The sequence below is a fragment of the Protomyctophum parallelum genome (assembly GCF_964188405.1).
Source record: "Protomyctophum parallelum genome assembly, chromosome: 11".
Classification (NCBI taxonomy): domain Eukaryota; kingdom Metazoa; phylum Chordata; class Actinopteri; order Myctophiformes; family Myctophidae; genus Protomyctophum; species Protomyctophum parallelum.
The window spans coordinates 31,251,311-31,266,915 of NC_139707.1; the positions used below are offsets into that span (position 1 = coordinate 31,251,311).

Consider the following 15,605-nt stretch of genomic DNA (forward strand, 5'->3'; position numbering starts at 1 on the left):
CTGTATGTATAGTTTCATTATATAGATATTCCACTGTTACTTTCTTATCTTACGCATGTTTCATGATAAATGCTTTTATGTGATGTATTCCCATGCTTTTGTTCTTGCTTAATGTAAGTCACTCTGGATTAAGAGCGTCTGCTAAATGCCTAAATTGTAAATTGTAAATTGAGATGACTAGGACTAAAATGAATGGTGTGTTATTCAAAAGACTAGAGTAAAAACGAAATAGTATTAATTCATACAATAAATAATGAAATAATACATCAAGGCTATATAACCTGAATTTTGGTATTATTTCAGTGATGAGTCTGACATGATGGTGGTACTTGGAGCACACAACAGAACCAAAAATGAGGAGAGCCAACAAAAGACCCCAGTAGCCAAGTACCATCCACATCCTAAATATGATTACAATGATGACGAGAACCCATATGACATTATGCTTCTTAAGGTAATCTCACATTTTGCTAAACTAAACTGAAATCAGTTCTGTCACTTCTGTGTCTTATTTATATATAAAAGGAACCCACCATTTTATGCAATACCAATTGTACCCGAAAGATTATTTCATGATCAAAGTCATTAAGCCAGCAAATACATTTGAACCATGCATTTGTAAAGTATTAACTCATGCAGTCATAATTCACTTGCACAACAACATATGCCTCTTAAATACAGTAGCTAGGTCTCTGTAGACTTGATTGTAGTTTGACCACAAGGGTGCAGTATAGTGATGTGCATCTTCTCTCCATCTGTAGCCTACTGTACACATACTGAGGTATTGCCTATACTTGTCATCATATAGTTTACTTTTTCTGTAATCAAATGTTTAAGCTATTTTAAAATGGCCCAGATGTGCCTTCTTATACTGTTAGCGTATGTGTACTAATAGGCTGTATGTAATATAATGTGATAGCATTGGAACATGAATCAAAATTTCTAATAAAATAAAATAAATCTTCTAAAATTATCTAATCAAATCACTGATAAATCACATGAGTGGAAAATCAAGACATTTGTGTAACTTTACACATAGAAAAAGATAATCTGAGAACTGCTCTGTTCCCTTTCACAGTTAGAGACAAATGCCAAACTAAATAAATACGTGAGAAGCATTGGACTTCCCAAGAAAGATGCAAAGATTTCTGCCTGCACTGATTGCTTAGTGATTGGCTGGGGTCTAACTGGACCCGGGACCCCTGCCTCTGAAGTACTGAGAGAAGCCACAGTCAAGATAGAGTTCAGCGATACATGTGAAGAGAAGTGGCAACAATACTTCGCCAGGGACCAGATGTTATGCACCCACGCCAACAAGAAGACGAACGTGGGAATTTGGCAGGTATTAGGAAGTAACATACATTTATTTAAGTAGCCTATTAGAAAAATATGTTTTAAAAGGTAGGATAGGCCTAAGTGTTATTTTTTTAAACAAAAAAACGTTGTTGGTTAAAGCACTATATTCTGATAGTAATCAGCACTTTACAGTGTTTGTTGAGAGTCACAAGGGCCTCATTGTCTCTTCAGCTCTTTGATAAAAAAAGAAAATACAATTTCAGGTATAGGTGAAACATTTTCACTTTTTCAGCCAATCAGGAGAGAGTACTCATCTTATTTTTTATAGTGTTCAAGTTCCAATCTTGTCTGCGCATTTCTTTGTGTCATTACTTCCAAATTCACTTAATATGGAATGGTATACCAGGATGATCGCCTCAAAACACAGTCGCCTCGGGCGACGGGCGTTCTATCAGAATATAGAGCTAATTAACACTTATTTCAACTAAAGAAAATCACTTACCCTACCTGTTGGGTGAAATACTGTCATTATCATTGCAGTCCACTCCTCTCCAAGTATTCAATGGCTACGTTTACATGAGCAGTTAAATCCCCTTTTCATTCCGAATAGAAGTTCAATCCTATTAAACGTTGTTATGTAAACACCTACAAAAACTTACATCCGAATGAAAACGCTCGATGCGATCTAAAAACCATTCCGATGTCACTGGCCGGATTACTCCGATGTTCATTGCGATTGAAAGAAAATTGGACTCATGTATACGCTGCTTCGGATGTAAGTTCATTCTGGTCTTTCTGAGCATGCTCATTTCCATTGCGCTCCAACTCCAAGGCGCTCATATCCAAGGCGCACCGAGGAGTTTGCTCTGTTTGCACATAGATAGAGTGCGTTATTTCTTGCATTTTGCAGCTCCGAAATCCCCCCCAAAAAACGTGGAGCAGGCTGCAGCATGCAGTGATGATTGATGATCCCCCTGTGAGTGTTCAAAGATCCAACCGTCCCGAGTTGATCATGATCACTGATCATTTTCAAATTATATAGTGCATCGGGGACTCACAGAAAGACAGTGGAGAGAGGACACAATGCCGTCAGCCCGCGCACGCACACGCACACACACACACACACACACACACACACACACACACACACACACACACACACACGCAGTCCCAAGAATACGCTATTATGTGGGGCACATTGTCAGCCTGTAGATCAGCTCTTACTTACACAATGTATGCCTATACGTGCATTGTGCAAAGACGAAGCACAAATAAATCCAATAGCCTTGTGAGGCGCGCAGCGAAAAGTTGATAAATGCGATGTTTTACTGCTTTGTGTGTGACTGTGTGTGTGTGTGTGTGTGTGTGTGTGTGTGAGTGTGTGTGTGTGAGTGTGTGTGTGTGTGTGTGTGTGCGTTCTCTCTCTCTCTCTCTCTGGTCCAGTGCTTACAGCAAGCGAGAGATGAAATGATGGGATTTCAAAGTATATGGTCTACTGGTGTTCTGAATGAACTGCCTATATTTTATGTGTCCAACAGATGGTGTAGTTTCACGTGAAATAACATGTGTCATGGCTTATATCACACCGACGGCAACGTCCATGTAAACATTCGTTCGGAATGACCATTTCCCATGTAAACTCGCGGCAAAAAACATTACATCGGATGTATTTTATTCGGAAGTATTTATTCGGAATGATCACCCTTCATGTAAACGTAGCCATTGTCACTTTATTGTTTCCCTTCAGGGTGATTCAGGTGGTCCACTCATCTGTGGCGACAAAGTACATGGTATATCTGCCTTTATGGATCTTACTCACGAATGGAATACCCACTTGTACTGCCCGAATGTGTTCATTAAAGTCCCTTTCTTTATCCACTGGATTGAAAAGGTGATGAAATGAGGTTACATACAAGGCCATGGAATAGGTTTGCAGAATGTTCCATCCTTTTGTCATTCCAAAACATCACAGAGCAATACATCACACCGTAAACTGCAACTTTTATTTAAATTTTAAATCATCAAGACATTCTTTTGTAAATCTTTTCCATGTGAAAATTATACAATCACAAAATAAACAATCCATTTGCTAATATAGCAAAACTAAGGAATACATTGTGTACATTCATTGTAGATTGATTTGTTTTGTACTTTATATAATTAATAATTGTAAGTAATAATTTTAACTCGCCCTCTTTCACCGTCTTACTCTTAGAAGGATACTGACAGTCTGGTATGCATTATGAATATGACTCACCATACACTGGACACTTCTGATAGCCTTAAACTGAAATGGTCTCGTCTGTTTGTACAATATATGACCAAAGCTGTGAAGAGTATATAATACATGTGCTGAGGGTGGCATGGTCCTTTATTTACTGTAGAAAATATGAGTAGTTTGTGTCCCACTTTACACACTCCCTGTGTCATGGATTAAATACTTTTTTTTTATACCATCTGCTCCTTATTGTGAATAAAATGGATTTAACTGCAATTAATAATAGATAATAGCTGGCCATGGTATTTTTTAATTGACATCTATTTTCATGAAAAGACCAGATGTTTAAATGTATAGTCAGTTCATAATTAGGCCACATTAAATCTAGGTGTGTGTGTGTGTGAGTAATATAACGTTCAGACCAGGAGGTCACGAGAGAGTGGGTGAGGTGGCCATATCGTTGCTGTCGGGCAGAAACCTCTTATTTCCATATTTTAACTTTTTGTGTTCGTAAATTAACACACTACTTGATCATACTACAGCGTCAAACAAATAGTAGTAGAAGCAACACGTTTTGAGCTTGTACTGTAGATGTGCTACTTTTGAAGTAACAGTTTCGGACAGTACATAAGGTTTCCACCCGACAGACAATATAGAGTCCTCAGTCCTCTATAGGTAAGAATCGCGGTTGACTTGGAGACCAGACCGCAGAGCAGCTCCTCAGTCATAGTGCAAGCTTTTGAAGTTGAACCGTTTCCGTTCTGTGAAACCTGTCATCTGCACAGAAAGAGAGAAGAATGATACATATTTACCTGGTAACCTAGTTTCTTTGAGGCACTACATTGTTCTCTTTGCACTCTACTTATGTGACTAAGTACCTTGTTGTTTGTTGACTATGGTTCATGCTTACACTCACACTCTGGATAAAAGTGCCAGCTAAATGTGTAAATTGTATTCTGAATCTTGTAAATGAAACATACCTGACTGGGATCTCTGGTGAAGTATCTCTTCTCTACGACCTATTATGAAGAAAACAATAAGTTATATGTTCAAAAACAATAAATATGGAAGGCTGCCTGCACCATGCATTTCTCACCTTGTCAAAGAACCTGCTCAGCTTCACTGCATTAGATGTGCCTGCAGCGAGGTATCGTGGGTTGGTGGAGTCCTTGGAAACAACATAATACCTTAGTCACAAACCTCAAACATGATGGCTGTAGTCAAACTGAGGTTAACATCAATGACACACACACACACACACACACACACACACACACACACACACACACACACACACACACACACACACACACACACACACACACACACACACACACACACACACACACACACACACACACACACACACACACACACACACACACACACACACACACACACACACAACTGAATCGAGCCACACACACACACACACACACACACACACACACAATACTGAATCGAGCCACACACACACACACACACACACACACAATACTGAATCGAGCCACATAAAAACTGTCTGGGGTGTTCACATAAGCCTGAGTAGACGATAAAATGACCAAAAGTTTTTTTGAAAGTAAAATATCCCTTTAAGCTAAAAAAAAAGATTTCAGATACTACATTGTAAAACCTTCAGCTTACCAGATTGATTTCCTCTGCATTGAAGTCTTCTGACAGGAAGGCTGTTCGGGTGAGTACGTCACTGCGCTTGTTCTCTGGGATTTGGTCAAACTTCGTGCCAATCAGCAGCAGAGGCACTGGGTTCTCTGCAAACTGTTCCCTGTCATAGTCCCTGGAAGGGGGTACAGGGACATGGGGGTGTCTCAGCTTAATGACATGCCCTGGCCATTTCCACTGAAGATATTTCTAATGGAAATATAAAACACTCTTAAGCCCCAACCACACCAATGGTTGCCATGCAACTCCTTGAAACCAAATGGTTGCGAGTAGGTGCATGTACAGTAGACCCATGTAGATGCAACCAACCATTGAATTGAATTAATTGAATCACTTGGGTCGACTTGCATCACCATGCACCAACGTGCAACATATCACACCGCTGGGACAGACTCTAAAACCGCTTTGTTGCGTCTCGACCCATTAGAGTGGTTTGGTCTTTAAAACAATCTGGCCAGAGTAAAGAAAATGAAGCATGGTAAATGCTTTATTTCAAATGCTATAATAGATGTTTACAACCTAGGGCCTTGCACACAGTATACCTTCAAACACCTTATGTGCTAGGAGGACAAGACTCGAAAAGACGCAGTTTAAGCTTGTAGATCTACTATTTAGCTGTTTTTTAATTTGAATAGTGAAAAGTAACAGTTTGACATACTGTATGAGCTTTCCACCAGACAGACGATATAACTTACTTCCCATTTACCTATTGTACATTACAACACATTTACACTATTTGTACGTACCCATTGGAGACTATAACTCCTGTTGGCGAGGAGTCTTTGTTCAAGGCCTCTAATGACCAGCGATAGAGATTCTGGGAAGATTTCTTGTTCGTCAAGTCATGTACTAAGACAATACCTGAGAGAGGGAAAACAAACAACCATTATCAATCCATACATTCTCTTGGCCCCATCTACAGTATGACTGCACCCTTCATAGGGCGTCACATAGCATTAAGTAAGCAAAGCAAAGTTACCATGTTTACCCAGGGTAACTGGACTAAGCTCAAGAATTTGTTTACAGCCAGGCCCTGCTCATAGAACATTTCATGGTAGGGGTTCAATGCCTTGCTCAAGGGCACTTCAACGGTGGTAATTTTAACGTGCCGTCCGGGGATACGAACTAGCGACCTTCCGATATCAAGACCGCTCCGAAACCGTTCGGCCACCGCTGCCCCCTAAGTCATTGTCATGCGGCCAGAAACCTCTTATCTACATACGGTATTCTGACTTTTCGTGTATGAATTTGATCGTACTACAGCGGCACACAAAAGTAGCAACATGTACTATAATTTTGACTAATTCAAACACTATTCTGTTGCTAGTTTGACCACTTCAAATAACTACTAACCAAACATAGCTGATCACTGGCAGGGGTGAGCCATTGTGACGCATTGTGAGCTTGTAGATCGGCCATTTTCGGTGCACAACATGCTTCCATTGAAGACTTCTATGGAATCCAAATTACTGAAATAGCTGCCGGGAACTTTAATCCACGCTTCGCTGAAAATGACCAAATGATAAAAGTGTAACTTTACTTTACCATTAACGGAATTGTAGAAGACGGCTCTGGTGCTTTTGACACTGCTTGCACTGCCGAGAGACCCTCCCACATCCCAGAGTTCAATGTAGAAGGTCTTCTCCTCTGGGGTCCCCTCCTTATAGTCGTGTATCTGGAATCCAGTCAATCAATTTAAAACATGAACATTGGATGAGACTTGGAGCAGAGGTTCCCAAACTTTTCAGGTCGAGACCCAGAGAGATTTGACATTTGCCCAGGAACGCTAGTGAAAATACCTATTATTATTATTGTTATTATACTTCAATCATTTTGATTGATTGAAGTTTTTATTTCACAGTATGCCGAATGGGTACATTTACACTTTGACTTGCATTTTAGAAATTCAGAGCATGTTTTGCTTTTTTTTGGGCTTTCATTGCAGTCAGTATCAGTATGTCCAGATGCATCCGGCTCCGAGCGGGATTTGACAATGGAGCCATGTTGTCTAGTACTGATGTATCAATGATTGATTACATTTCACAGTATGCAGAATGTACAATTCAAACGAAAGTACAGGTCAACTCAATACAAAAACTGTTACTTGAGGATAGATCCAGAAAAGGCACAAATTTAAAGACTGCAGGTTTACACAAGGGTCATCCATTACACTCTGTGTACAAATGGAACCAAATTGGCACAGCCATAGTAAATTATAGACGTCATTCTGACGTCAGAAAACAGAATCGATAAATACGTAGGTCAGATGCTTACCCGCACATCCACAGAACAGCCAACAGTCCACGATGGATTTCCTAAAACTTGGTTCTGACACAGCAAATGGACCAGTGAAGATTTCCCTACACCTGGCAAGGATAGGGTTATAACTTTTAGCACATCATTCTCAAAATCGTAGAAACTCGAAATTAAATACCTCCGTGAGGAAAACGGACTGGTGATGGAATATTTTGCCTACACGTATGTTTGTTATGGTAAATGTAGCATTACTGTAGCTTGCCATTTACTGTCTGTCTGTGTGGCATTCATCTTCATCATAGCATCAATACAAAAACAAAGGCCTGCGGTAGTGGTACACAACATACACCTTTGAAACAATCAGTAAATCATTTAACAAACGATGTAGCTAGTAGCTACTGACCTGAATCCCCTAAAACTAACACCTTTACTCTGTCCAGAGAAGCCATGTTTTGTTTTGTGACAGCTACACTCGCGTCGGCTTTTCCTGGTTTTCAATTTGTTCAGTGTTCAGATCCGGTCTACAGCCCGCCTACTGTATCCGGTCATTTCTGCACACACATACATGCGAGCAACATAGAGTAAATATATATACTCTAAGGCGAGCACCCTGGTCGTTTCCGTATCCGTTCTAGACCTGATTCAGCTAACTGGAACAGTCTGGTAACGCGACACTCACTAATCCCAGTCTGATTTGTACCCGCCCTTTAAACGCTTCTCATTATATTTGGCCGCGAATAAATAACTGCTTCCTGCTCAGTCTTAAACGCCTCTCGCACACTCGCAGCAGTTTCATTGGTTAGCGATAATGTCAATCTGTCAACAGTTTATTTCAGTAGCAATGAAACGAAACGGCCACAAGATGGTGTTAGTGTTACTCCCTCGCGTCACCAGGCTTTCCAGGAAACTGCACAGAGAATGGACACTATACTAGGATGATTTTGAATTGATACAGTACATAAATACCAGACGTGAATATTATGTCTGCGTTCAACATGACTGGTGTCACGTCACGCCCTAAAGGGGGCGTGACGTAACACGCAACAAAAGGAGTCAATGAGATAAACTGTGTTTGTGTTTTAATATCAAGAAGTTTTCAGTTTAGCCTATGTGTAATGTAATGTTTTTTTTTTGTTTAGTAGTTTTTGTTAATTTGACAGAAAATAGTGAATGGCTCCACAAAACAAGTTACAAAAAAACAAAACAAAAACGTGGACAGGCTGTTAGGCTACCGTAATGGCTCGAGAGGAGGACCGTGCTTGTGCTCTAAGCATTACGGTAGTGGTGGTGAGGGTTCTCTGATGCCCGCTGTGACACACTCCTCCGCTACACAGTACACAGCTCCAGGAACAAGACGAAGACGCTACTACTCTCAACAGAACAGGTAAAAACAACAACTTCTCATTATTTTCTCTGACAACGTGACGCTAAGTGGGCTATAGCCGTACAATGTGAACGTTTATGCATCGATTACATACACTGTCATGCTATGTTATGGGGAGTTTTCCCCCCCACACCTAAAAATCTACTCATCAGCACAGCTGAAATGATGAGCTGCTCCTCTCCTCTCCTCAGTCTCCTCTCCCTCCCTGTCTCTTCTCTCATCTCAGTCTCCTCTCCTCCCCCTGTTTCTGCTGTCCTCTGTCCTCTACTCCTCTCCCAGGTGTCTATCCTCTCCTCTCCCTGCCTCTCCTCCCCTCTCCTCACCATGTTTCTGCTCTCCTCTGTCCTGACTCCTGACTCCTCTCCCAGGCTGTCTCCCTTCTCCTCTCCTCTCCTCTCCCTGTCTCTCCTCTCCTCCGTGTTTCTCCTCTCCTCTCCCTGTCTACCCTCTCCTCTCCTCTCCTCGATCTCCCTGTCTCTCTCTCCTCTCCATCGATGGAGAAAGGACGCATTGTCCGTTTTGCTGGTGGCTTGGTCGATTTTTTATAGGCTACTTGTTTGCGCTCAGGTATAGTGGCGCACCGAAAAAGCTGATTTATCGGTGCGCGACACAGGTCTGACTGTGCGCAACTAAAATCTGTGGTGGGAATCGGGATCGTGTGTGTGTGTTGGGGGGGGGGGGGGGGGGGGGGGGATTGATGAAAGAATGGCAAAACCAAGCATCGAGCAACAGGAAACCGATATCATGCTTAGACAGACTCAGTCCATATTGATTTGCGTAGTTCATTGTTAAATCCAATTGATCGGTGGTTTTATATGAGCATGAATGTTCCATTCCATCATCTATTGCGGTCACTGCGGGAAACTTGCCTCGCTGCAGAGACACAGTGCGGAGCGGCTTGTGTTTGAGGTCTAGCTTTACGAGGTGTTGTTGAAATGTCACCGGGCAGAAAGCAGAAGCTATGCAGCCTTTCTCCTGGCAGTATATGCTGTGCTTGCCACCACATTGCGACACTTTTCTCTTTTGATGACTCCTTCCAGGAGGTTCTCGTGATGTCACTGTGTGTAACAGCATCCTGCATATGCCTTTCTTTGTGTATAATAGGTAGTTATATTGATTAGTAATGGAATGTGATTCATTGTGATTGTGAAGCAAAGGCATGCTTCTGGGACAAAATGGCATGTCTCTGCTATTTTGCACAATAACATGGAAAGAGAGGAGAATGAAAGAGCGAGGGAGAGAAAGAGAGATGGCAGGGTAGAGAGATAGGGGGAGAGAAAGATACACTGAGGGAGAGAGAGGAGGGTGGGTGGACTGAAGAGTGGAGAGGAGGGAGAAAGAGAGGGGTAGTAGGGATAACAGAAAGATAACAGGTGTTGCTGAGTCACTCACACAGCTCGTCTCTAGTCGATCAGAGAAATCGTAGCCTGTGATAGGTGATCTAAAATGATTACCAGTGTGTCACCATGGCGACGGCATCGTCACTGTGCAGCAGAAAGGCCATACTGGATGGGAAGACATACAGTGGAATGTTGTTATATGGATTGATTGCGTAACACCTTCTGTGAATCAGGTCCCACCTTGACCATCTCGGAAGATTTTTTTTTTTCTCTCTTTTTTTTTTCAGAGCATGTTTATTTTAACTATACTTAAACTACATCATTCGTATTGGGGAAAGCTTTTTGCAGAAAGATAGCATCATTGACAATCGATCAGTGACGGCTCGTCAATTTTGTACATTTGGAGAAAGGAGGAGAAAAAATGTTTATTCTGCCATTTTATGGTGTTACACCAAAAGTGGTGTCTTCAAACCACGTACGTAACCGAATGTCACAATCAGGATCAAGAGTCCTGTGTAGCCGCAGGTGGCTCTATTCTGATAGTAATCATTGCTATATAGTTTGTTCAGTAACAGGGTTTTCAAGTTACGTGAAGTCCCCAGCATACACAGAACCATCATATCAGCAAGGCAGTTTGTTTAGTGCAGCAATGGCTGAAGGAACGCAACTCGGTGTTGGGTGAAATCAACCCTCAACGGCTTCAAAACAAACTTTTTCCTAAGTTCTGTATCTTCGCCCAGATGCCATTTGGTCCTCAGACTCAACATTGAGAACCATCGATGTAGAAGACATACAGGAGTCTCTGACAGTAGAGCCTTTAGAAGTCTTTCTCTCCCGGTACTGATGAATCAATATTGAACGGAGAGCTGCGTTCTCATTTACATGAAGTGCATGGTATTGATTTCCTTTGTGTGTCATGGCCCCACTCACCTGCTGTGAGCATCCATCCATACAGTAGATGTCTGGTGCATTCCTGATGAGGCTATGGATGCGAGAGATAGCACTGTAGTTCTCAAACCTTAATTTGAGAGAGAGAGAGAGACCCCGATGGCAGAGGAAACCATGCAAGGCACCAACCTGCACATTGGAAGCAATATGCACACAGACTAACAATTCTTACTTCCGGGCCGCTTCCCTACTTCCTTCAGTGGTGTTACCGATGATACTAAACACACACACACACACACACACACACACACACACACACACACACACACACACACACACACACACACACACACACACACACACACACACACTGTGTGTGAATGGGTATGAACAAACTATGTAAAGTGCTTTCGATAAAAGCGCTATATAAATGCACCATTTACTGTGATAGAGTAAGTCATGGCCGGCTCATGCAGGAGTCTTGTACAGCAGCCCCCGCAGTACCGCACCGGAGGCTGCTGGCTCACTGTGCAGCGCTCATGTAACCCGAGGACTGGCCTTGAATTTCAAGCGTCGCTTTCTATCCATTGCTCCTTGTTGGCTTCCATTGCTCCACTCACTTTCTGCTCCCTGAAACATACTGATCTAGGGACAAAGGAATCAAAGTTTGACGTTGGAGCAGTGCCGGCTTAATGCATGGACTTCAGGTGCTGCAGCACTGGGAACCAACCTCGGGGGGCACCAAATGGCAGGGCAAATGGGATGCATAGCACCAATCCGGCACTGTGTGTGTGTTTTTCACCACCTGTGCGCAACCTAACGCGCACACAGAAACACACACGCACATATTAACTGTATATATGATGATTTTGGGTGTGCCAGTACAGTACAGTGACAGTACAGTGCAGTAGAGGGTACAGTAGAGGTACCGGCACACAGTAACTGTCATTTCTCAACCGTTTCGGACGCGAGGTGGCTCGCCGGAATCGGCCCGGCACCCTGGGTGCATTCCTGTGGGTCTGAAACTCCCCCCCCGCCCCCCAGGAACCCCCACACGAAGTTGCACCACTCACTTCACACGGGTGTGATTTTTTTTTATCTTGTTTTAAAACAAATCGGCCTAAGGATGATGTCACTGGTGGACAGGTTACTGAACTGCCCACAGCCCTCCTGTGAGACACAGACTGAGTAGAATTGTGGTATTTTGTCATAAATTAGTGAGGACCAATTATATGAAAAAAAGTAGTGAAGTGGTCCTTTAATAAAAAGGTTGTGTTGTCTTAAAATACCACAATGATGCCATCTCATTGGTTTCTGATCCATGATTATTATAGCTATAGTTTGTACATTGATGTTATTTTATTTATTTTACACACACACACACACACACACACACACACACACACACACACACACACACACAGGGAACTTGTGAGGGGAACGGGACCCCTGAAGTGCAGGGCTGCTGGCCTCTGCAACAGGGCTGTCAACACAGGGCTGAGTGTCAACACAATGACCTGGCTGTTCTCTGGTGTCCCAGCTGAGGGGAGGGGAGGGGACCAGCCTGATGGCTTTGCTCTCCCAGCGAGCTAGGAGGACAACCTGACCTTCTGATTCCACAACACGTTTGTTTTGCAACACATCATGGCTATAGGGCTGCCTCATGATATTTTACCTGACGATTAATTGTGATACAAATAATTACGATGAGCGATTTAATTGTGGTTTTGGCAAAAAACACTAAAAGTATACTTTGTTTGTTTTAACTCAGAGAAATGGCCGATCTACAAGCACAGAACATGACACATTGCAACGCGTCGTGAGCTTGTAGATCTGTTATTTCAATCCGACACATTTTAGTTGTTTATTTATGTTTATTTACAACTTGACATGGCACAGAAGTTTCCAGGTGTGCATATTTAATCAGTGTGCACTTTCACAATGTGCAGCTCATTCAGCCAACGACATGGCAGAGAAAGCAGATAAGAGGAGGTCAGCCTTTATGTTGTGGAAGTATGTACCATATTCACATTATTTTGTATTTGTTGATAAAAGGAGTAAGAGCATCAAATACAAGTTAAGCCCAGGTGACAAGTATCAGGTTCCATTTGAAGAGCCTCCTGGCCACTGGCTCCTCTTAATTTTATGTTTACCAATTTTTTTTTTGTGTTTCTCGTAAATGAATGCCCTACTTGATCAAGCTACACCATCACACAAAAGTAGCAGGTCCACAGCATTTTGCGCTTGTAGATCTGCTACTTTTGCTATTTTTGAATGCATTTTTTAAGTTTCCACCCGACAGAGACGAGATCACGAGACGTCATTCCAGAGCTAAAGATTGTGGGCCGCTTTATGCGATGACAATAAATGCACAGTAGGCTCTATACTCAGTCAGGGCATGATTGGGTTCGGACGAGTAGATCTGCTACTTTTGCTATTTTTGAATGCATTTTTTAAGTTTCCACCCGACAGAGACGAGATCACGAGACGTCATTCCAGAGCTAAAGATTGTGGGCCGCTTTATGCGATGACAATAAATGCACAGTAGGCTCTATACTCAGTCAGGGCATGATTGGGTTCGGACGAGCAGTGGCGTGGTTTACCCAGTTCCAGAGCTGAGCCCCTTGATCACTGGACAGTGAGCACACAATGGCGTCCTTTTCTTCCTACTGTTTAATATTTAAAGTCAGCAGAGCGTAAAGTTTGCCAACCAGATATGTTGAGAGAGGGAGAGAGATCAGTGCCATGGTGTTAGCCAGTGTATAAAGTAACTAAGTCTAGTGAGGTATACTTACTTTACTCAATCATTTCAATTATTATCTTTACAAGTTACAAAACATACATTAACCCCTTTAAGCTCTATTTTATACTTTGGATATTCACAATGTGTCACGGAACGTTGTGAGCTTGTAGATCTGCTATTGTAATATAAAGTTTGACACGGTTTGTACTTTTACTCAAATGTGAGTATGGGCCTTTTATTTGAGTAGGCCTATTTTAGTATTTATAATAGCCTGCTGTGATAGCTACTAATAATTAAGCAACAAAATGTGAGTATACTCTAGCAGCTAACTCACTCCACCACGCAGGTGGAGTGAGCTGCAACCTTCTATGCAGCAAAGTGTTCATTTAACACTCCGGTCTGGACATTGCTGTGTTCTCTAGTCCAGTGCCAGGATTTTTTATCTCAAACCAAAGCAGCTGCAGGAGACCAGTGTATAGCACAGGTCCCATCCAGCTACCTCACCTCAAAGGCAGCATTCACTTCATGAATGATCCCCAATGGCCAACTTGGCTTTAAAGGGTGTACAATTCAATCCAGGGCAGTTGGCACTTGGCATAGCTGGCAAATTAATTTCAAATACATACATTTCAAGGACCACGGTACCAGAACTTTTCAGGCCATCGCCCCCCAAAATAATCAAAATAACCCCTAGGGCCCCTACCCTGACAAGCACTTGGAATGTTTCAGAATTAGGGCATTTTGTTTGGCTCAGTTCCACAGATACATTTGTGAAACTACTTTCATAATGTTTGACGCTTTCTTATTATTTGACAATTTGGCTAACGTTTGACCTGTTTTTATAGTGTTGATTACTCTTAAAAAGGTCTTCAAATTAAATTTGACACTTCACTGGCATCTGGGACACCCCCCCCCCCCCATGCATCAGAAGAACCACTGGAGAGACTACCGCAGAACTACTGAAGATACATGGCCTGAGGACGGGCCATACTTACAAGAACCTCCACCGGGACGATGGCCTGGAAACAAGCCATATCACCAGGAGAGAATCAACACCCAACCGCCTGAAGACAGGCGAGAATTCAACCCTAGGCTGGAGGAGCCCTGGATGAGGAACAGACCCAGAGAGAGATCTCCCCACCAGCCACAGGGAATTCCAAACAATCAACGGCCTGACTACAGACCACAGGTCCGCCGGAGACAGAACAAACCTTGGTTGAACAACAGACAGCAGAACCAGCAGTCAGTACATCAGCCAAGAGCCGGAGAGAGACCTCACCACCAGACCCGAACGGGTCCAGTAAGATACAACACACACACACCACACAGAAAGAGGTGACTTCTTAAAAGCCATCAGGACCATGAACAAATTGATCATAAGTACACATCATCTGCAGAATGTAAATTCTTCTAGCAGACCACCAGCGAGTATAGCAAGGAAAACCCTTGAACTCATACATTTTATAAAACCAGCTCAACCAACGGATAAAACCACCCTATTACTCGAAGGGATATCCAGACACTGGTGCCACACAACAATCTTAGCCCTAGAAGAACACTACACTACACTCTTAAACACAACCAAACAAGAATTAACAGATAACCTAACAGAGGATGAAGAGAAAAAAGCCTTTACCATAGCAATCAGATGGTCTAGAAAAAACGTAGGGAAAAGGCTAAAACAATTGGAGATAAACAAAGCCCAACTCATAATCACACAGCTAAGAACAAATAGAACGGTCATATCTGCCCCATCCCCTCCTACTGTTGTCTCTTTGCATGTCCCCAATTCACACCCTC

At 42.5% G+C, this 15,605-nt stretch overlaps 1 protein-coding gene and 1 long non-coding RNA gene across 3 annotated transcripts in view; one reads left to right on the top strand and one right to left on the bottom strand.

Moving 5' to 3' along the window:
* The window catches only part of rabl3 (RAB, member of RAS oncogene family-like 3), a 32,313-nt gene extending 24,321 nt beyond the window's left edge, over nt 1-7,992 (bottom strand). Inside the window, exons 1-8 of one of the 2 annotated variants that reach the window (XR_014569931.1) lie at nt 7,854-7,992; nt 7,469-7,560; nt 6,740-6,869; nt 5,941-6,055; nt 5,159-5,309; nt 4,611-4,682; nt 4,495-4,533; nt 4,115-4,291 (exon numbers count right to left, since the gene is read on the bottom strand). Coding sequence is in view for 1 of the 2 variants with exons in the window: in XM_083776177.1 (XP_083632303.1) it covers nt 4,235-4,291; nt 4,495-4,533; nt 4,611-4,682; nt 5,159-5,309; nt 5,941-6,055; nt 6,740-6,869; nt 7,469-7,560; nt 7,854-7,899 (702 nt within the window). In the remaining variant the exon portion in view is untranslated. Of the gene's footprint in view, nt 1-3,280; nt 4,292-4,494; nt 4,534-4,610; nt 4,683-5,158; nt 5,310-5,940; nt 6,056-6,739; nt 6,870-7,468; nt 7,561-7,853 lie in introns of those variants that run through there. The other variant, XM_083776177.1, reaches the window with a different exon arrangement.
* A 749-nt stretch (nt 7,993-8,741) lies between these two features.
* LOC310866807 overlaps nt 8,742-15,605 on the top strand; it is a 47,768-nt gene continuing 40,904 nt past the window's right edge. The window contains exon 1 of the long non-coding RNA XR_014569956.1: nt 8,742-8,834. This is a non-coding gene — a long non-coding RNA (uncharacterized lncRNA). The remainder of the gene's footprint in view (nt 8,835-15,605) is intronic.